The 23,563-nt window shown below is 36.5% G+C and overlaps 1 protein-coding gene across 1 annotated transcript in view; it reads right to left on the reverse strand.

Moving 5' to 3' along the window:
* The window catches only part of LOC110378719 (uncharacterized), a 116,529-nt gene that overhangs the window by 76,219 nt on the left and 16,747 nt on the right, over positions 1 to 23,563 (reverse strand). Inside the window, 1 exon segment of the mRNA XM_064036147.1 lies at positions 3,064 to 3,372. Within this exon segment, the coding sequence (XP_063892217.1) occupies positions 3,064 to 3,372 (309 nt within the window).

Raw genomic sequence — 23,563 nt, forward strand, 5'->3', positions numbered from 1 at the left:
GATACAATAATCGCATAAATGTTAATTAAATCTTGCAGTAGAGCGTTAATTAAACAAACGTCACGTTTATCAGTCGTTGGGCAGATATTAAACTCCAACCATAGGAATTTAATACTGCACAGAGTATTTCCGTTAAATTACCAGTTAACAGTGTTACGGTATTAAACTGACGTGTTAGTGCTGTATGCGTTTGTTGAAAGGGGAGGCACGCTTGGATTCCGATGGAATATCTTTGAGGATGTGTTGTGTGTAGCTACTTGATGGAAACGAGCTAAGACCTGTCTATGTGTAATTTGTGTCAGATTTATCAAAAGCATATTGCATTGTTTCAATAAATCGTTATTGAAACAGTGCAATATATATATTAATGCTAGTAGGTAAATATGAAGACTTTATCACTGAGGCTTATTTAAATCGATACAATACGCATAAACATGAACTATTCCATTGAACAAGAAGAGTTGGTTCAATCAAAACACCAGAATTGTAACTATTCCCCTTCACTCCAATATCAATTACTTCCACAAGAACACTACAAAACAAAGAACAAAATACTCGATACAAAACAAAAAACTACAGTAAACGTAGGCCATAAATCATTAGCCAACGACAGAGTTTAAATCAAAGAGGGAGAATAAATTTCCATTAGCCGACCATGAGATATTCTGGCCGAAGTAGCGGCCGGGCCGGCCGAGATTGCCGCAAAAACTCGCTAGGCGGAGAATATATTTACTGCGATATAGAAAAGTTATAGATAGAGTGCAAATGTAGGGTTGGCAAGAAATAGAGGAACTTTGGAAGTGTTGTATTTTTTTCGGTTTTGTGTCTACTACTCCTGGTATTTCGATAACATAGTGTACTCTCAAGGTTATTTCTGGAATACATTTCGGCAAATAGATAAGTTCTACATAAAGTTAGTATTGTTAACCATAATTCCTTTACAGAAGATCACTAACAGTTTAGGTCAGTGAAGGATAAATCAGCCAAACAGTTGATTGAATTCAAAGAAGAAAATAACAGAATTTCAAATACGCATGCACGATAGAAAGTAATCCCGTATCGTACTTCGTCGCACGTATGTTGAGCTCTTAAGCTCTGACAGGTTATCAGGTGCAAGCCGGTTTTAAAGTACTAGGCAAAGAGTCTTTTGGTTTACACAGGATTTGAATGTTCTGTTTTTAATATTTATATAAAGTTTCTTCTGCTTCTATGCATCATGTTGTCCTTACTGTTGGAATTTGCCTAGAGGTATATATATAAGTACTGACCATACCCCCTTCATTAAAACTGTACCCTATCATATCAGTAGGTATTTCGTTTATAATTATAATTGAAAACTCGTACAGCGTTAAGCAGGCTTTGATAAAACTTCAAATTTCTTTGAACTGGATAAAACTAGTGAAAAAATATTTTCCGAGATAATTTTCTAATCAAAACCATTACCATTACACTTAGAGCTTCCAAGAAGCCGTTTGGAATCGTATAAGGAAACTGGATCCCCTAACCAACGCTCTTGTGTACGGAAATTGTGCATCTTACTTCCCTATCTCGCTGTTTCCTAACAATTAATTCCTTACGAATTCCGAGAAATACTTAAATTTCCTCTGGGAAAGAGTATTTAACAAACCTTTGTTGGATATCTTTGTTAGTTTCCGCATATACAAGCTACAAATCTACGCTACTAATGTGCTTAAGTTAATCGAGCAAGAACTTTTGGAGACAAGAATTTAACTCTGTATTGAAAAGTATGCCTAAGCCTACACACTTTAAGATTCGATATTACTTACTAACAGTTGCGTATTTAGAAATCTTGAATGTTAACTTCAAGGCCAGAATTCTATCAAACCCAAAATGAGAAATATTTTACATAGAAACGTTTATTTCAAGAACTTCAAATATCTAAGTAACCATACACTTACTGAAATAGCTTTCCAACTACTTTCGTAAAATAGTAACTAAGGGAACTTTTGGCAAGAAATGTCTGGAATTTTAGCAAGAGTTCAAATAGACCTTTCTCCAATATAATCCTAAAAGTTTATAGCAGTAATAACACTTGAGCCGATCTCGAATAAATTCGTTGTTAAACAATTTCTTCATCGTGAAATTTTAAGTCTTTTCTCTTAACGTTTGTACACAAAAACCTTTATCTAAAGATTTATCAAGTAACTTATACAAAAGAAGTCCTTTTTATTTAGCCTACGCGCACACTGGAGACTAAACAGTCGGCCGACTGTTGGCCCGGTGGTATGAAAAAAATATGTTTATTAGAATATCATGAATTCAATCAATGTTTTTAGTTGGTCTAAGGTGGTTGGATAAATTTTATTTTTCGAAAATCGAATTCAATCAACGTTTTTAGTTGGTCTGATACCGGACAAATACCTGATCGTTGTTACGTGTATACTTCCACTCATCTTCATACTGATCTATGAGCCCAAACCAACTATCGGCCGACTATAATTTTGTAGTGTGCGCTTACATATATGTAGTTCCAACAACTTTTGTTGAAATAAAAAATTTGGTAAAACTGTAAATATTTTTTTTTTAAATTGCCCACTCTACGTATTCCTACTCCATGAATTGAACATATACGCATATATATTAACATATATGGACAAACCTACCCTTACCTTCTCTCAGCTGTTGCCGCGTCATGTAGGAACCACTTCCTCGTGAAAATGGATTATAAAAGTGCTTAAATTTATTCTCGCGTAGAAAAGGACTATTTCTTTCTACTTAAATGTGAATGTTTTGTTTATTTACAAACAGCGTTACTACGTTTTTACATCTTAGCAAGTTTATTTTATGGATTTGGTTTTCCGATCAGGGACCCATTTTTAGGGCGAGAATTGTAAAGAAAATGTGGACGCTTGAGTAGGTTTATGAAAGGGTTACCTATTTTTAGAGACAGCGATGGATCCTGTGATTTTGAATCATCTTTTTTATCATAAAAATGCACCACTTTACAAAAATTGACACAGGTATCCTCAAAACCGTGTTAACAACCCAAGTCAGGCCTGTCATTAATTGGTTTATCGGCTAGTATTAAAAATAGATACTCACGTGTACAATGTCTCGGCTCATCAGACGAGTCGCCACAATCGTTACTGCCATCACAATATCGATTTATCGGAATACACTTTTTATTCGTACACAAATACTCGGAAATACGGCATCTCGTATCATTTCCATGTAATACAGGCAGCAGTTCAGGTTCAGGTATGTCTTTGGGACTATCTCTTTGGTAAATACTGTATTTTGGTAATATTTCTTTGGTCTTCGGCGCATCGGTGACGATAATAATATCGCAGTATGTGAGGTTGAGAAGCGTTGCAATGATAATTCCGAGGCCCAGAGCAATGTTGCTGAAACCTGGAACAATTGAAAGGCCATATTAGGAGAATAATTATATTAAACCAAAATGAAATAATCTTATGATAATATGATTTGACACAGGTTCCTCCTGCCGGGGCTGCGGGATTATTTGACAGGGTTACCGCGGCTATGGTACATAAAAGGCTGAAGAAGGAACATGGTGCGTAAGAGTTCGAAGATTCTGATGATATCCCACTAAAAAAACATACAGACTTCTAACACACATGAAATCAGTAGTATTAAACAGCTGTAGATTATTCTAAAATAAAAAGAACCTATGTATTTCTTATGTACAACAACATCATATTACCAGCAAAATAAATTAACAATGCAATTTCAAACACATTCCAGAATGTTCTCAAAACAAAAGACCATCAACGTTCGTAACTTATACCGTACCTACAACAAACATAGGAGCCAGAGGTTACAAAACTTGATTAGAATCATAAGCAAACAACGTGCAAGATCATGTTTGCTTTTAATTTCGTTTTGCTGTAATATACATCTGCCTAGCCTTTTCGTTGTGTTGTAATCATGCTGTTATACAAGGTGTTGATTTGCATTTGTGCCATAGTTCAGGAGGAGAACATACAATACGTAAATAATCGATTGGAATTACAGTAGATGGGAAATAACTAATATGCATTGCTTTTTTTGTCATTGTAATGTTGTGGTATTTCCGAAGTAATCCAATTTTATGAATGAAATTTATGAGTGATCGTTGCGTATGCTTTATGTTTGCGTTTGTGTGAGGGTGCAGCACGTTTTTAACGCCAGTAACATACGCGCCAAGTTTAAATAAGGCTAGATGACATTTACGGAATTCCGAAAAAAAATTAAAGAAAAAAAATAAATACCAATTTTTTTATTGATTCGGGTCGAGAATCATTAGCATAATTACCTGCTTGAATATGGCACGGATGCAAATCAACAGCTTGTATATCGTCATTCTTCAGTCTTATTTGATGCGATAATACTAAGTTTGTTTACGTTTTGTTAATCTGGATATGTAGATATTGTGGCTTTGTATGTTCACTGGTAATGCTGGTTTGATGAGTGTGTTTTTCTAGAAAATACCACTGAATACTAGTTATCTTTTTTATTTAGTTCATTTTAAATATAATGTACAGGTTTTTGAGGTAAATAAAAAAAAAACATGTTTTTAACAAATGTTACAACAATTAATGATGTTTTTTTACAAAACATGGAAATGTGTTTTGACAAAACCAATATAAAGGAATGGATGAAATCTGGGAACAGTCAAAATGGAAGTAAAATATAGAATTCGTTCAAAGTCACAACAACAAAAATCTCAATACACTTAAAACACCAAAGAAACCCCATAAAAATCAAACATCATCATCATCATCCTCCGAGCCTTTTCCCAATCATGTTGGGGTCGGCTTCCAGTCTAACCGGATTCAGCTGAGTACCAGTGCTTTACAAGAAGCGACTGCCTATCTGACCTCCTAAACCCAGTTGCCCGGGTAACCCGATACCCCTTAGTTCGACTGGTGTCAGACTTACTGGCTTCTGACTACCCGTAACGACTGCCAAGGATGTTCAATGACAGCCGGGACCTACAGTTTAACGTGCCATCCGAAACACAGTCAATGGTGTCTAAGATATACTTAGAAAGTACATACAAACTTAGAAAAGTGGCATTGGTACTTGCCTGACCTGGGATCGAACCCGCGCCCTCATACTTGAGAGGTTGGTCCTTTACCCACTAGGCCACCACGACCACTCCCATAAAAATCAAACATAATTCAATATCTCTACAAGAAACTTTTCAATATAACCTCGTCCGTCACTCGGCAACTAGAAAACTTCTTGTCCCCCGGGTTCCCCCGGGTTTCCACTGAATAGCGGTATTTTAACTGGAATTCTCATCAATCTTGCTGGGAACTGCCTCAGTGTCATCTTTTCATACTACCCTTACTCTGTATTGAAACGAGTTGAATAGACAAATTCTGTGTTTCTCAAAATTGTCCACTGCAGATATTAATGTAAGTGATAGACGATTATTTGGAATGGATTAAATTATGGGTATTGGAAGGTGTTTTGAACAAGATTTGGCGAGTTTAAGTACCTCTGTATTGTGATAAATGTGTGGTGTATCTATCTGGCTAATACTATGTTACTGAGAATTTACCAACCAACCTTGCAATACAACCTTGCAATATATACACGTTCACTTTATAGTAAAAGAAGAAAAAATCAACAAGGTAACATGGCGACCTCGATGGCGCAATGGTCACCATGCCGGACTGCCGAACCTGAGGTCCCGGGTTCGATTCCCGGTTCGGTCGACATTTGTGTGATGAGCATGTTTGTTGGCCGTGGTCTGGGTGTTACAATATGTATCTATCAATATGTATATATGTAGCTATATGTAGTTTATCAGTTGTGTTAGCACCCATAACACAAGTTAATTAATAACTTACCATGGGGCTAACCAACCGTGTGTGAAAATGTGTCCAGGCATTATTATGTCTCTACCAGACCTCGGGACTATAGAGTCCCGGATTTTTGGGAGGCGAACGTGGGGCCGAAGCCAACACGCTGAAGCCCTTTTGAGACAACTTTAATGAAATGGTGACACAAAACCGACGATTATCCCTGTATACACTATAGAAATGTACCCAAGGACAATCCCCGGTTCTGTGCTAAACTATTGCTAACTATGGATGAAAACTACTTGGGCTATTGTGATGGGATGCTAATGGACTAGGAATGGGGAAACTACGGGAACTATGGCACCTGCCGATAACAATGTAATAAATACACGTAAAAATGGCAGGTGGAGACTCGCCAACTCACTTACTGGGCCCCCGGGAATCAGTCACTGGAAAGCAACAAGAGGGCAACAGGGACATGAGCGGCTGAGAAGGGTGAGGATACCTCGGCGGACTTTAAACGCAGATCACGCGCTCCCTGTGGGTCCAGCATCACCGGCCCACTCGCCACTTACCACGAGGCACCTACCCTCCGAGCATTGCTCTAGCGACTCCACTCTGACCGGCCGGTGAAGGCAAGCCAAGAGGCGGGAGACCTATCCCCCGTCATGCTTCACTGCGGCAAGCCGGAGATGGGGGACAGTATACTCTCCCTGGAGCACTCGGATATATAGCCCCGCGGGGTCGCTACTCCCCGTCATCCGCCTCAGATGCCCTTATAACATTGAAAGTACATTAATTACTTATATAGGTATAGTACTAGCCTCCGCCCGCGGTTTCACCCGCGTCCCGATATGACTATTTCCCGTAGCTGGATGGTGACAAAAATCTGTCCTATGTCCTTTTCCCGGGTCTAAGCTATCTCCCCTTTAATTTTCAGCTTAAACGGTTGAGCCATTTTTGAGTTATAAAATGTGTAAGTAACACGACTTTCTTTTATAATAGATAGATGTGTTGCTGGGAAGTTTATTCATAAAGGCTTCAACATCATCTATTTTTGGAAGAATTATTTGGCAGTAGATATCACTTTGAATGTGTACCCACACTAATCAGACCGACTTCCAAAAAGGAGGTCAAAGTAAGATCTATTGGACAGCAGAGTGGTAATGTTACTTCAGTCTGAATTGACGATTAATGAGCTTTACAGTTGGTGGGAAAAATCGGGTGAGACCAAATGTGTACTTGTATCAGCTCTGTCTTTATAGTACCTATGTATGTTTAGCGAAATGAGGTAACAACCCGGATGAAAAGAACCTTTTCTTTTTTTTTGTCGCTGGGCTAGAAATACTATTACGCATCCCCTTCCTGTCGGGGTACGGGAGAGGGGTATGTGGGACTCCCCGGTAAAGACGTTCCCGGTATACCCACTAAAAAGGCCCAGCGGCACTCCAACCTCGCCTGAGTGGAGGGGGTCTGGGAATCTATGGCGTCCATTCCCCCACCGGTGACTGCCCTCCTAACGGTAAGCCCCGGCAGGATGAAAAGATCCTACGGCTCCAAAGTCCACCAAGAATTAGCAATGTCCTTGTTGAATGTCTTCTCAATCAGTTGAGCCTTCCTAGCTTGAAAGTGTGACAAACAATCTCTTTTATAATATTTGTAAGGCGATACGTTTTGTTGCTGAGCTATTAACTACATAGTTTGTTGCATTTAGCTATTACCTGCTGCATTGGAATAATACATTAAGCAGGTATATTAAGCTTGTTCTAGGTTAGTAGACCAAAGTTTTATGAGCTCTATAAAAATATTTTCAACTGTGATTTCCCTGGTGATCCAAATGCGGGTCTAAAAGGATAGTCATTTTGAAATAAGCATGAGATATAAAAGGTAGTTTTTAAATATTTAAAAAATCGATACGGGTCTCTTATAACCCGATTTATGTCACGATTTATAAATTAATCTTAAAAATAAATAGATAATAAATTCAATTACCACTTAATCTAAAGAATATAATTTACTTATGATTTTTTTAGCTCACTAATAAAAGCAACAGATCAGATTATACAGATCAAAACATCAATGAAACAGTTTTTTTTCTAATAAATCTATTCATAGGCAAACAGATTTAGAAACACTAGTGTAATGATCTAATAAGAGATCCCTATTATTATAAAGCAGCGTGGGTCGTTGTTTTGATTTTCATACTGCCCCACGCACATTTCTTGTAAATAAATAGAATTTTCATGACATTCCCTGCCATATTTTCCATGAAAAACAGTTATAGATTTGTTAAGAAAATAAGGGTAGAATGACTTTTAACTTAATTTAGGGAGTTCTTAGAAACTATGTACGTCATGAAGATGTATTTGTGATTCAGTTACCAAAATAGATGACTATTAGATTACGCTTATTAAGAATCTTGGTCCAGTGTATATTATTTAGTTACTTGAAGAATTAATCTAACAGAAATGTATTGGAAATACCAAAATTTTATAAAATACTTATGCATGTTTTATAATTTAAAAGGTCTACCTATGTATATGCAATCAATCGGGAATGATTTTAGTAACAATTTTTTAAATGATTGTTTGTTAAAGTTTACAATTTACCACCAAAATTATCATCAGATAAATACTCGAAACAAAGATTAAATAATGACAGACTGACTTAGTCACTGTGAATAAATTGGGTTAACATAAAACTCGTACCAAAGGACCACTTCTCATCAATAGCAAATAAGTACCTTTATAACACATTTCATATAAAGATCAAAGAGAATCTAAAGGTCATCTCCCAATAACCTTTGACCATGTAACTTAATATTATATATCCGAATAAACATCATTACTACTAATAAGAAAAGTGTATTATTTACTTACGATATGGCTATAAAAAGCACGAGGTCGCCATTTCCGCACGAATAAAAGGAAAAATATCAATTAATCATAAGTTCTTTTGTTTTGCTCGCTCCATTGTCGTGTTTTCACGGAGTATCTTTGTTATATAGGGTGACTGGCGATTTAAATCGTTTCGGCAAAGAACACTTTGGAGTGAAAACATTTAGAGAATCAACATCATTTTTGGCTTTGTTTTTATTAAAACAAAGAAAAAAATACCGAAGATTGCATTGTCTAGTTTTTCCTAGAAGTCAGATTTCAAAATGTTTTAGATATGGAACCAATATTCTTACAGTAAACCCCTGTGGCACATAAGTTGACACTGTGTTCCGCTTTATCAATTGGCGCCGGAACCCGCAGACATTTACTGTAGAATATGAAAATGTACTACAATCTAGAGGTAGTAGGTAAGCGGGTACCAAGAGGTTTAGGAATTTAATTTTAAGAACGCATTTTTTTATTTTCCCCAACAGCCAGATACTTATAGTTGAAATTCTAAAGGTTAGTAGCGTCATTTCATTATTGCGATAACCAAACCATAACCAGTTGTGTAGGTAGGTACTCGCCACCCATTAGTCAAATCCACGATTTCACAATTGAAAATGGTAGGTTTATCGTTATAGTCAAGTAGACTCACAGTTTATCTTTAACTAGCAAAAATTTATACCCAGTCACCTCTGTCTTAAGAAAAAGGTCCGATTATACGATCAGCAATAACACCCTTTGTGTACCAGGAACACATAACGCTCAGGATATACGCCCAATCACCTTATCTAAACAGGCATACACATTCTATTCATAGCGACCGCATGTCATATCGTGCCTATAATAATTCTATGGACCTCTCTCACCCTTGTCAAGTATGCGTGATCTTCTAACGATAAGTTATTTGGATTGATGGCACCCTTTGGGGTAATTCTATGTACGTAATTTATTAATAGCCGGCAGTTGTTATTTTGGTATTTTAAGCTGCCATGTACAGAAATGTATTTGAGAGAATTCATATTTCAGGAGTATGGCTTATGCTTCAAGCTATTGTAAATGCTTCAACGATGTATAGAGATTTTTGCCCTATATGCATATTAATGTAGTTTTGTTTATTTGGAGTTACGAATTTCTTATAAGTAGTCCCCTAATGTAATTTTCCCGGTAACTACTTAGAGATCTCTTTAGTCCCTAACGCACGTTAAACTCTTAGGCTTAGAACTGTTTATCACAATTTGAAGTAGAGGTACGTACATCTAATAGGTACTGATTAGGCATTTACTAATTAAACCATTTCACGTCTTAATTCGCCTGGATTTACCTCCAGAATGTAATTACATGGCCAATTTAAGTTTACCAAAGTCTTACACGTGCTCTTAATGTCATTAAAACTGTCGTTAATTTATCGCAAGGAATTCAAGACTAAACTTAATGATATTAAAATGACTTTATTTTAATAGCGTGTCTTTGGACGCGTAATTTTGAATTACCTGCGTTTAATTTTCTCTCATCTTCAACACTCATTTGTGAGGTAACAAATACAAGTAAGTGTAGATAAACATTACCAAAGTACGAAACCAAATCTATTATTTAAAAGTAAGCGATCAAATAAGATCGAATAAATATTTGCTACTCATCATTCCAGTAGATACAGGTTTTCATTTCTTCCGTAGCAAAAGTGAGTAGTTTTTACTTTTTCTATCATAACAAATACTTACTAGCTACTTGTAAATGCAAATGAACTATAACATAAGTTAGTACCTACAGGTCATTCGGCCATTTTCCCTCTTTAAAGTCAAGTAATATAGAACTTTTGCGGTTAGCACGCGAAGCAGGCAGCTTTGTTAGATATTTTTTGCAACCACGCGAGCATAACTGGCTGTTAATTTAGTGAAATTGTTTTATATTTAAAGAAGAAATATTTGTTTGTAAAACAGTTTTGTTATTGAGAATTTTCAAGTTAATAAAGACTGGTCCCAGACTGGACTAACAAGCGCAGCGTAGGACGTCCACCAACAAGATGGACAGACGATCTTATGAAGGTCGGCGGAAGACGCTGGATGCAGGTCGCTTCAGATAAAATACCGATATCTGTGGAGATCTAAGTGGAAGGCCTATGTTCAGCAGTGGACGTCCTAACCTATATATGGCTGAGATGATGATGATGATGAAAGACTTTCAGATTAGAAAGAGCATATAATTATATAGTTGTAAAAATATTGCAAATAATAATTTTGTTTTATTAGAGTGTTTTTAAAGGAGTGATTTAAAAGTAGTTCATCGATAAGCTGGCTCTTACAGCTTGCAAAGAAAGCAAAAAAAATCATAAAAAATTTAAACAAAACAACTAATATTAACAACAATCTAATAAATCTTTGTACTAAACAAAAGCCGCAATATAACCTGACCCGAGTCTAGTGTTTGCTTTGTGTGTCCACTAGGGCAGCGAGTTTACCCACACGTTCCAAGCCACCAGCCACAGTGTTTGTTCACTCGATGAAACGGCGAGCGAGTAGCAAAATAAAACTGTTAGCTAATGAATAGCGGTTTTAATGGCCCCACATTGTTGATCGTTGATTGTTTTAATTTTGCTTTGGATTTTAATGGTTTGTTTGGCATACAATAATAATGGACTTATTTGAAAGGTAGCACTACTACATACTGAAAATGAATGCTTTTCTATTAATCTTTATTTATTTACAGCCCAAAATTAATGTAAGGAACTAGTGAGATGACGTAAGAAAAAGAAGACATGCTCCGCCGTCTTGGAATAAAAAATTGAATAAGGGTAAGAGACCAATGATATAGTTTAAAAACAATGTTCTGCCCCACCCCAAAATTCTTCTCTATTATGTTCAGGATAGAGCTAAATGTCTGTCATTTTACTCTCTATTTTTATTCACTTATCCTATAAAATATTTTACAGGCGAATTATTACAGCACACAATATTGTAAAAAAATTACACCGTTTACCCAGCAAAAGCCCTTAACTCCTAGCACCTAAAGCACTCAGGTACCGAGTCGAATTAACACGTTAGGCTCGTATTAACGCCTATTAAGCAAATTGGATGCTAATTCAAGTAGTGTTCTCTCAGTAGGAAATGGAACTGAAAGCACGGATTGCAGATAAAGTATCAAAACTATTTTTTGTGGTATACCGCTGTGGTGGTAATTGCAGTTTTGGTTGAAATATAATAATTTATTGGAGAGAATTTTTTATTTCAAATTGATACGGAATTGAGTCATTGATTATGTCTTTAGTTTCAATAAAGTGATGGTTTGAAAGTGTTACCTAAAAGGCTTCAGAAATAATAAGGGTGGGTTTTAAGACAATAAATTATTTTTCACTGTACCAACACAGAATCGCTTTTCTGAAGGCTCAGACCAAAAAATAAATAACTTTAAACTACACAGCGAAAATTACACAGGATACATTTACACTGTAGGCACATACATGATCGCAATAAATATTCGAAGTTTGAATATATATTTTCTATAACTTTCGCTCAAAAGCACTAAGAAATTATGTACTCGTAACCCTTATAGCTAAAACAAACTTGTTCTACCTTATGAAACGTAAACTCAAATTGTATACTACATGTTACCTCAAGTCAGTAATGTACGGAGTTTAGCCGACATTCCGAGGTTGCGGCCAAAAGCACGGATTGGAGATAAAAGTATCAAGAAGCGTTACGTGACCCCCGCTTTACTGCTAAACTTATGTGGGTTACGTAGGCGTTGAAAAGTTATCTCTGCGGTACCTTTGTACGTATTTTGTTAAATTATTGCGGATATATAAACAGTAAGTAGGTAATAGAGGTAAGTATGCTAGCTGTTTCCGAAATTCCTCTTGAGCCTTGAAGGAGCTACAGATCTCGTTAAATAGCTTTGGCTCTCTGTTGTGAACATTATATCTCGTGCATGGCAGTGTTTTCTCAGTACATTTCTTCTTCAGAAAGACGACATTTTTACTTATTATAACAGGAATGTCCTTTAAACTTCATAATGTAGTTATTAGCTGCTTAGCCTTTTCTCAACTATGTTGTGGTCGGCTTTCATCCTGACCGAATGCAGCTGACCACCTACTAGTGTTTTACATCGAGTGAACGTGGAACTAGTGTTTTACTTCGAACGACTGTGTCTATTAGACCTCCTCAGCACAGTTACCCGGCCAAACCGATACCCCTTGCTAAAACTGATAAGTAAAGTAAGTAACTTTCATAACATATTTTATCCACACTAGTTTATCAGCTAAGCCGTGGTAACTTGCTAGTATAATAAACTTATTTTAACATTTTACAATATTAAAGTTATTATAGAACGCTGCACGTGGCTTCCTGTCCGTTTAAAGAGGTTTAAAGCCTCCACGAGTGGTGATACTTGAATGTACGCTCATGGCCGGCGCTGCTCTAATATTTTCCTGACAGGAACATTTTACGGTACTTTAGTAAGGCATTTTAGTTGGTACGGATAGCTGCAGTGATTTATAAAAATGTTGTTTATAATGGGTAGTAATAACGTGCTATAGGTTCTTCTGACAAAGCGTTGCTTAACCTTATCAATCAACCCATGCGGCTGTTATTTAGAGTAGCAGAGTCTTAGCCACGAAAATGTTGTCCTATAACTATGGCCATCACTTCCCACTTCTCTTTTACCCGTCCCCTTTTAACAGATTCAGTCGATTTCTACTTGCATAGAAAAAAGTTATTTTTCTGACATTTTAAAGGACTTTATAGACTTTCTAAAACGAGAACATCTCTTTACACAAAGATATATTACGTGCCCTTACCTAAAACTGCCAACCAGTGATACGATTCCAATTGTCAAATCGAAACTCGTTCATCCATAAATTCATTTAATTAATGCTTGTGACTGCAACATCTCAAAGACTCAATCCTTCGGAGAAATTGATAACAGTGCAGCTAGAATTCCTAGCGTTTGCTTATTCACGTGAACCTAACACGGTATTGTGTCAGTACTATTCGGAGGGAATCCAATGTCGTTGCGTATTTTAGATGGTACTGTGAAAGCCTGGACTAAGATTTCCTAGGAAAATGTGTAAAAGTTCGAACATTGATACGGTGATTGTTTATTTTCTCTTATCTATATATCTAGAACTTGGAATTAAACTAAAATGAATATAAGAAAAAGAACATGACATTTACAAAGCATCGCCTGGTTAAACTTTATATAGGTATTCTTACATTTATCCAGTCTTTATTACTTATCCTAATGTTAACCAATATTCGGACTTTTACTGTTATGTAGAGACAAATCACGCTTCGTTATTTTTTGGCACCGTACGAGACACTTAGCATCAGTTTCGGCTTTTGCCTTTTGAGATTGAAAATATCAACATTGTCAAGTAGTGTTTTAAAAGATAACATGAATTTCAGACTGACATAGAGAAGGTAGCTGGGAAACTTACAAAGCTATTGAGGCATCTCAAACACAGAAACAGAGAAAATTACAAGCCTGCGTATGCCGATATATCCCGTCCTATTTAGAATCGCAAGGGTCCTATCAAAGCGGCCTTAAGCTAACTTTAAACTTAAACAAAAGGTCTTCACAGTATAATAACATTAGCATGTTTAGTTTGAACAACTGGAAATGTGAGCTCTTTAAACTAAATGCTGTGCTGTAGACTGTGGCTATTAACACGAATGAGCATCAGGGTAAGGACCTCTATTTGAGGAATTTAATCCGTAAATAGGATTATGAACTGGTACTGAAACTTTCGGGTATAAAGCGCCTTCCTAATGACGTAATGATGGAAACAAGGAAGGGTGCGTTAAGTTGGTAGAACTCCTTAAAAAAGGTTTCTCTTATTTGTTAGGACTTGTTTTGGATTCTGTTCCTGAGTAACGAAGGCTACATTTTATCCGGGTACGAAAAAAGTACAGGAAGAAGAAACCGTGAGAAACAGCTAAGTTTACAGTAAATATGTACTAGGTTCAACCGCACACCTAGATGAAGCCGCCATGATGAAGTCTAGACCTACATAGTTCTAACCGAAGATGACTGGATACGACAAAGTTTTGTCGCATATGGCCGGTTACATCTAGCTGTAGCCGGTTAAACCTAGGTGTAGCCGCACTTCGAGCTTTAGCCGTAACATATTCACAGATTAAATGACAGAAAGATTTGGGAACAAATATAATGATCACCATAAAATGCTTTGATACCTACCCTAAGTTTTGCAACCAGAAATATCTACTGAACACCAGAAAAATAAAGTCTAAAAATGTAATAGTACCAGCTATTTTAGTCACGACTTCACTTTAAATTGTATTCGACCACCAAATTTAGTAAATGATCACCAACTCTTGACGACCAAATTAATGTATTATTTTTGCCTAAATAAGTCACTGTGATTGCCATAAAATGTAGGCTTATTACCAAATAAAGTATTATGATGCCATATTAAGTTATGTGTCCGGCTTTGATTATATATATGTCTAGATGTAGCGTCGAGTGCGCGCAAGCGTGGAAAAAAATGTCGATGTACTGTTCATCGACATGAGCTTTACCGTCAATCAGAACAGATCGGGCCGCTTAACTGTCAAAACGTATTACGCGCGCTAACTAAAATACAAATTACAGAGGTAAAATGACGACATGTGCAATTAAAGTCTGCCGGAATTATAAAGAAAGGCTAAAAAGTGCCAATAACATCACCTATCATCGGCTAAGTGACCCAGAAAATTAATATTTGTTTTTTGTAATTATGTTTACTAAATCACGCCATATTGTATCAGTGTTGCCAGTTTCTGTTTTTCATTTTCCCAACTTCACGTGTTTATGTTATGTATAAAGGATATTTATTGAGCATTGTGAAAAAAAATAATAGGTATAATTTCTATTTTTATTGCTCGGATAGACATTTTCTGATTCTCCAAAATATTATCTACTATTATTTGATTAGTAAATTATGGTCATCAACGTAACATCATTTTTTTTAGAATTCCAAGTAATCCTATTGTTAGGAGTCAGTGGATAGAACGCATTAAAAAAAGCCGCGGAGATGCGATGTGGACACCAACAAAAAATACCGTAGTGTGTTCCGATCACTTCCGCAGCAAGGACATGAGTACTGTCGACAAGATAGGTCGCCGAAGACTTCAAAAGGAGCAGTGCCAAGCAAGGTTCAATTTTCTATAAAGTTATACAAACTTATTTAATTAGTCTATTTTTTTTTCATTATTTATGGGAGAATCGTAGAAGCTGGTATCATTATTTACGTCAACGCGCAGTGTAAAATGACACCTACACGCACAAATGCATAACAATTTTGTCTCTGCTTCTATGTTGGAATTGTATGGTGACACTCCATCTAGACATATATATAATCAAAGGTGTCCGGCTTGCAATTATAAGCTCGATGCTTGCAATGCATGCGTGAGTGTCAGTATGACGAGTGACAGGGGAACATGGAAGAAAATGACATATTGCGCCGACGCCAAGTAAAATTGGGAACAGGGCAGGAGAAAGAAGAAGAAGAATGTGTTTCTCAATACACTCCCTCGAAAAAACACTCTTATCGCACTGTTTAGAGGCATGCAATTGACAATTTTCCACGCTAGTGCAGGAAAAGGGTCCCCATAATGTTATTACATTTATTTTATCAGGCCGAACTTATTTTTTTGGAGTCAGTTTACTTAAACAGGGTAGCAAGATGTAAAAACTTTTTTGATGATCATTTACTACTTTTGGTGATCATTTACTACTTTTGGGATGAAAATGATTTATTTGGTCTCATTTTGCTTAAATAGGATAGCAGAATTTAAAAACTTTGGTTATCATCTTACTTTAAAATGGTGGTTTAATTTTGGTGATCATTTACTATTTTTGGCTTACGCATGATTTATTTTGGAGTAATTTCACTTAAATAGGATAGCAAAGTGTTAAAACTTTGGTGATAGTTTTACATTAAAATGCGAGTTTCATTTTGGTGATCATTTACTATTTTTGTCTGCTGTTTGTTACTATATCTGGTGATCAGTTAAACATAAGCCGAAAGATTTTTGCTGACCCAGATTCATAGTTGTCGAGTGCAGAAAGAAAAAAATAGAAAAAGGATAGGTACAGAATTCCCAATGGAAATTATGGGAAATGTAACATTCTACGCAAAACTCAATAGATCACATTTTAACTGAAAGAAGCTTCGACTTTTTCCTTTACATTTTCTTTCATTATCTGATTGTACAGTTAAGTAATGTTCCTTAGAAAATGTTATGGAAATACATACTATAAGCTTCAAAGCTGCTTAACAGGTCTTTGATCGAAGTCTCAAAATAATATTTGTGCGGGAACAAAATGTGTACATATTTTCCAAGCTTTTTTTCTTTATTCGAAGTGTAACATTTCTTTCAAAAGTTCTACTTTTGCGGGAGTTGTCTGATGTTGTTCATCATCTCCAAGCATGGTTTCAGAGTCTAAACTTTTCCATTAACATTTCTGTGGTTTCAACCGCAAATACAGAAGTTTAGGGGCTACTTTCTTCAGGCTTTACGCTTTATGTCCTAATAGATCTTGAACCATGTAATTTAAAAAGTAAATAGAAAGACCTCACAGGGCTGACCCTCAACTTGAGCATGTTTTTATAAAATAAATTACTTCCACCCCTATCTTTCAATCCAGATTCAATATCGTCAAAATAATCAAAACAAACATTACAAAGACATTAGATTATAAGCGAACCCCTGTCAAGACGTCACCAATTTCGATACTATCCACTCGTTCCCATTTCTTGACAAAGTTATTGCTTGGCTATCTGATCAACGCTAGCTTCTTATTGGAAACTTGTCAAACGTTAGGTGTGACAGCTCGCGGAAGCTCTGATCAGGGCCACGAGACATCTGTCACATATTTCGGGAAGCCTGTACCACTCTAGCTTGAAAATGTGCAAGCATTTTTATAGAATTTCGGACGTGTCCTATCTGTTGACCAAAACGCAACCGCTTTGAGTGGTAGCGCCAACTAACGGCAAAATGAACGCCAATATTTCTTTTCGTAAATGGCAGGCGTAACTGTCATCGGAGATCGTGTAGATTTTTTTATTGGCTAGTATTTTTTTGGAGAGGCTTTTTTGCGGTTGGCAAACTAACCTACAATTTACCTGATGGTGAGCAGACGATATGTACTGACAAACAAAAAACCCTTGTCATAAAACTTTATTCATGAAATTGTAGGTGTGATGGACAGCATTATTACAAAAATATGGTTTGCCGCTAATTCAAACAACATCTATCATGAAGCCTCTCAGGATGATGGAATATAGCCCACGTTTAATGTCTTTGTAAGCCACCATCTTATAAAATGAATCTAGATGCTAAGTCTTTTGATAACATTATTCCCTCAACACAGTTTAAGCTACAAAGGCCTCTTTCAGACAATTTAAGATGTCTTAGTCTGGTAGCCTTTGGAATACAGTGTTTTCAATCTAAACCAGGCCAGTGTTCTTATTTTGGAGATTAAACAGATTAATTGAAACTTGAAGACAATGAGGTCAAGAGACTTTGTTCCTCTTGCTTCTTCTTATAACAGTACTAATAGGTACAATACAGTACCTTATATTAAATCTTATGCTTTTGTTTCTTAGCATAGATATTGGACAGGAGTGGAATCAGTAACGTTTCTTACCAAAGTTGTTACCCAAAACCACAGAGAAAGTGTTTCCTATGATAACTCCTCTTCCTCTTTTCATTTAATATGACCAAAGATTTAATGGAAGAAAACGACTCACAAGGCGCTTACTTTCAAAAGTTACGAAGTTCTGGTGTCAAAGTTACTTTGCTCTCAAATTCTTGCAAACATGCCATGAGAAATGTACTGCAAATTATTGGCTGTACGTTCGAAGACGGTTGAGATAAAAGTATTTAATTTTAACTTTTGCCAATGGAAATCGATAACCATGTTCGACGAACAGTCGTTCTTTTGAATAATAAGCATTAAGATTGTATGTAGGTACATGGAGATGATACTTGGAAGATGACGTTAGACAGAGGAATATCATACCGAAAAGAAAAACATGCTACGCCGACAGCAAGTAAAAATACACATTAAGTGTAAAGTAAATCTTCTGTCATCAAGTAATTCTTCTTTATATCGTTAACCAGGTGCACCATTTTCTAGACCAGAGGTTTTTTTTAGGTTTCTATTAATTCATTCAATCTTCCACTAACAAAATGAAGTGTTCATCTTGAAAAAACAAATAGTTAATCCCATTTTGAAGGAAAATAGACCAATATTTATTATCCTACAGATAGGAATGGGGCCAATCTAAGGTTTCCGGGTTTAGGCGATAAAGCTGGATTTCAACTTTGGGAAATACATTGAAGGGGCTTAATTAGAGGTCATGGGGTTATCGAATAGATAGTCGAGCGGAATCGATTGCTACTCGCAGGGGCATTCAGTCCTTATCTATCGATAAAGTTGATATTGCCGTCATTTGGGTGTTTCATTTAAATTCATATTGTTTGTTTGGATTGGAGTTGTATAATGATTCAAGAGTGTTGGTTGAGTTTGACTATCCAATATAATGGGAAGGTTCGATTGAACTGTATTCGTCTTTGTTTTTTGAGGCTACATTTGTTGTGTCATACCAGACCAGGCCATTAATCAAAATCGACCTTTCAAATCCTAATATAGGTACTCCACATTTCGAAATCATAAGTTATTCAAATGCAAAGATTTCATGGTAGGTATATGAATTTATAAAATCGTAAATCTTTCGCCCTACAACACACAAACTTTAGATCCGTGGATATGTCACATAAAGCCCATGCTTTATGAGGTTCTCTGGTGCTCTGGTTTTTATGGTCAGGAATATGTTCATACTGATTCAGGGTAACTACATGATAGATATGATTTTTGTTAATTTATAGGTATTTACGACCGGCATTACCTCAGTCATAAAGCAATTTTGATTTAAAAACTCATTCAAACCGGTCCCAGTTGAACAAACGCTAAGCAAATTTTCAGCTGGCACACATAAAATGGTTGATATTTCGCCGAGACTAACTGAAATCGCATCAAGCATTCCGTTGTCCATATCGCGTGACAAAAAACAACAGCTCGGCTAAAACAACACGACCGATGTATTAAAACGAAGTACGAGGTGGCCAAACAACATGAAATTTGAATAATCCCGCCCGGCTGTCCCGCTTTGGCTCGCCAGAGTAACGCTAATATAACCACGTATTACATTTCTGTGACGTCATATTTAGCATATTTCGGGCTAAATACTGCCGTATAACAAGAACGAATACACGTTTTTGTTGCTTTGGCTATGGAATTTCTGTAATCATTAACTGTAATTCTACCTGTATGCTTTCCAAAGTTTCATGTCTTTCGGTCCCAAAGTTTTATCCAAAGGCATGAAAACATGAAGCCCACAAGCCCTATTAATATATGCTTTATTTTTTTATTTTTTTTTTTTGGTTATACTTTTTTTATTTGATATATGAATTCCCCTTAATATGTAGTGGTACAATTGTAATTTTATTTATTTATTCATATATACAAATAACTTTTTACAATAACTTAATAATAAATATATATACAACATATAACTAACTTATTACCTAATATATACACTTACTATAAATAAAAATATTTAAAAAATTGCATCAAAAAACTCCTCATCGCTGCCCACCGGGAGTGTACCCAAGAGGCTGGCAGCATTGCCACGTTGTATGGCAATGCTTACTTTTTGGCCAAAATAAAAACCAGCCCTTGGGTCACCTGAAGTGTCAGCAAGTCGCTTAGCGATATCCTTATATAGGAGATGAGCACTTGGACCCCACGGCCCGAGGGTTTCAACCCCAAACGGCTCAAAGGTATAGTTACCCACCAGGGTACTATATTTGCGCCGTTTGAGGTCCTCTGCAGCCGCAGCAGCGGAACCAGCACATCGCGCCGAGCTAGGAAGGTGAGATGGTGCAAGAGTATCGACACAGGTCGCGTCCCATACTAAAGACCTACCCATCTTCCACGGGAACAACGACATACCGTCTGGTCTCTTGCCATCGTCGCGTACCAGACCACTGGGTTCTAATATGGCTGGAACGCCGACGGCAACAAGAGCGCGACGGATTATGTCATTGATATTCGCATGCCGTGCAAAACGGCCGGCGCTGCGGCTACATGACAGGCCGTGGTGTCCAAGGCTGCTGACAGCTTCACCACATGGGCAGCGGTGAGGAGAGCAGCACGGAGCACCCAAACTAAATATTAAATATTAATACTAAATGCTTTATTAAATAATAATATTTAGGAAGAAATTCGATTAGAAGAGGCAAAACCTACGAATTACCTACCAGGAACTCAGGCGTTAAGAGACAATACACTAGTTTCGACGTGACAACGTGCTCTGGATGCAGACAATTTGAATAGTGCACCATCCGTTCTGATGAAACCGTAATATATTCTACACAGGTACAAAGATTCGGGCTAACACAATTTCGGGATCGAGTTGTTTTGAATATCGATTTTGTGTTTGTTCTTGGAGAGGCACAAACGCTTGTCCTGTAGACTTCTAAGGGAGAATTTCTTTTCCAAAACAAGGGACATATTAATTCAAGTATCTTGCTTATTTTACATAAATTGCGTAGTCCAAGTTCTAGTAAGGACAAGAGATCTATATGACCCCTTTATAGCATTCCTGTCAGCAAGGCAGCTACATTACATCTATATGAGTTCCTAGAAATAGAAATACACTGAAAGCCACGTACACCTGTATCAAACATTCCTGCAAAACTTTCTATTTATTAATAAAGTTTGAAACGAACTGTATTGCAGAGTATTTCCTTAAGTCTCATTCTGTATTAGTTTTGTATAGAAAAACATCTATAGATATTCTGTTAGTATTCCTCAGACACATTCCGTAAGCCACGGGAGGTCTCATATGTAATCTAAGTAATATACATCTAGACTATGTAACATAAATCTACATTTTGTGTGTAGGTTTAATTCTATTTCTTTGCTATTCTTTGATTTAGGATTGATGAGTTATTTTCACGTTGTATTTTTCTTGATAGCCTTGAATTTGGATTAAGCCCGGTTGAAGGAAATAACCCGTCTTTGGATATGAGTTCAAAATATGGCAGGGAAGACAAGTGCAGAGACACACGTATAACAAAACTGTTTAAGTATGATAAACTAGAAAAGTACTGCACGGATTTTCATGAGGTTTTCACCAATTGACAGAGGGGCACACGGGGGAAACTGTTAGTATAACATACACGAAACAAACGGACCATATGGAGCAATTTGATAGAGTGGTAAACAAAGGAAGATTATAGATACTGAAATAATTTTGGGAAGTTAACTCAAGTAAATGAAGATCATAATGAAATCGTGTCGAGAAATAAATTCAAGGTTTAGAAATAATAGCAGTGAAGCTCTGAATAGAAAATAATACTGTTCAAGTAGGTCTCGTTATTAGGCAATTAGGTATGTGAAGGCAAAGTTGACAGGCTGTCGACTATTTATCGATCCGAGCCTAGCATAATGGTAGCTGCAAACAACTCTTCTATAAATACACATATGCCTACTCTTTTATTCTTAGGAAAACAACAATTGAAATAATTCGATTCAAATCGATAAATAATAATGGTCGCCATTTTCTGGTAGAAAGAACAAAGATGGCTTTAAGTCTGACTGACCTGACTCCCTCAGGTTACCGCTGCTGTCAACTGGAGTGGTCAGCTGATTATTATCATCGGCCTAGCTTTTTCCTAATTATGTTAGAGTTGGCTTCCAGTTTAACCGAATGCAGCTGAGTACCAGTGTTTTACCAGGAGCGACTGCTTCTTATCTGCCACGGAAGTGGTCATTTTATAATATCCTCTCTCAAAATAACACTATTTTTGTATAACCATTTAGGTATTATTAAGTGATCAATATTATATTCTAAGCCAGCTAATTAGGTATTAGGTATACAGGCATGACATAATCCTTTTGATGCCCTTCAGTCACCTTTTAATTATCTCACGCTCACTGGCGACAAGCCTATATTCTGCCAAAACTGTAATATAATTAGACCTAGGATTAAAATCCCAGGGCCAAGCCTTGGGTGTTATTTTTTTGAATATTTTTCAACGCCGATATAATTTCCTATCAAAACTAAAAAAAATATAAGTGTGAAATATATTTAGGATTTTGAAGAAAAAGTAAGACAAAAGGGCAATAAGTACATTATTGCTACATGCACAGAATAAACATATGAAGAGAGAAAAAAGTAAGATAGTTTTAACGAAATTAAATAAAAAATGTATGACAAAGAGTTTATCACTCAGCGTAATGATTTAATAAACTATACAAAGCAACTCTAACTGAACTACATTATGTATTAGTGCTTATCTTGTGACATTAAGTAGATGAAAGCAACACCCTAGAACAAACAGCCAGCATTACACCTCCTCTGTACAACCAGCCAACTAAAAGATAACATCTAGGCACCCCTTTGACTACAGCGGGCGTCTAATCACAAACAACAGATCAATTTAATAAATCTAAGTATTAAGCAAGCAAGCCATGAAGAGAATTTCCAAAAACTAAAAACAATGATTGTAAAAAATATAAATCCCTTCTTAAGATTTAATGAAATGAAAACAGCATAAAAACATATTGACACATACAAAAAAAAGTGTAACAACGGGGTGAACGTTACAGTTCAGAACACGACCATACAAACTGATGCCTGTATCCTGGTAATCCTTTTAGATAAGACAGATGAAAGCAACACACTAGAACAAACAGCCAGCATTACACCACCTCAGTACAACCAGCCAACTAAAAGATACCATCTAGGCACCCCTTTGACTACAGCGGGCGTCTAATCACAAACAACAGATCAATTTAATAAACCTAAGTACTAAGTACAAACCATGGAAAGGATTTTCA

This window comes from Helicoverpa armigera, chromosome 9 (assembly GCF_030705265.1).
Source record: "Helicoverpa armigera isolate CAAS_96S chromosome 9, ASM3070526v1, whole genome shotgun sequence".
In the NCBI taxonomy this organism is placed as follows: Eukaryota; Metazoa; Arthropoda; class Insecta; order Lepidoptera; family Noctuidae; genus Helicoverpa; species Helicoverpa armigera.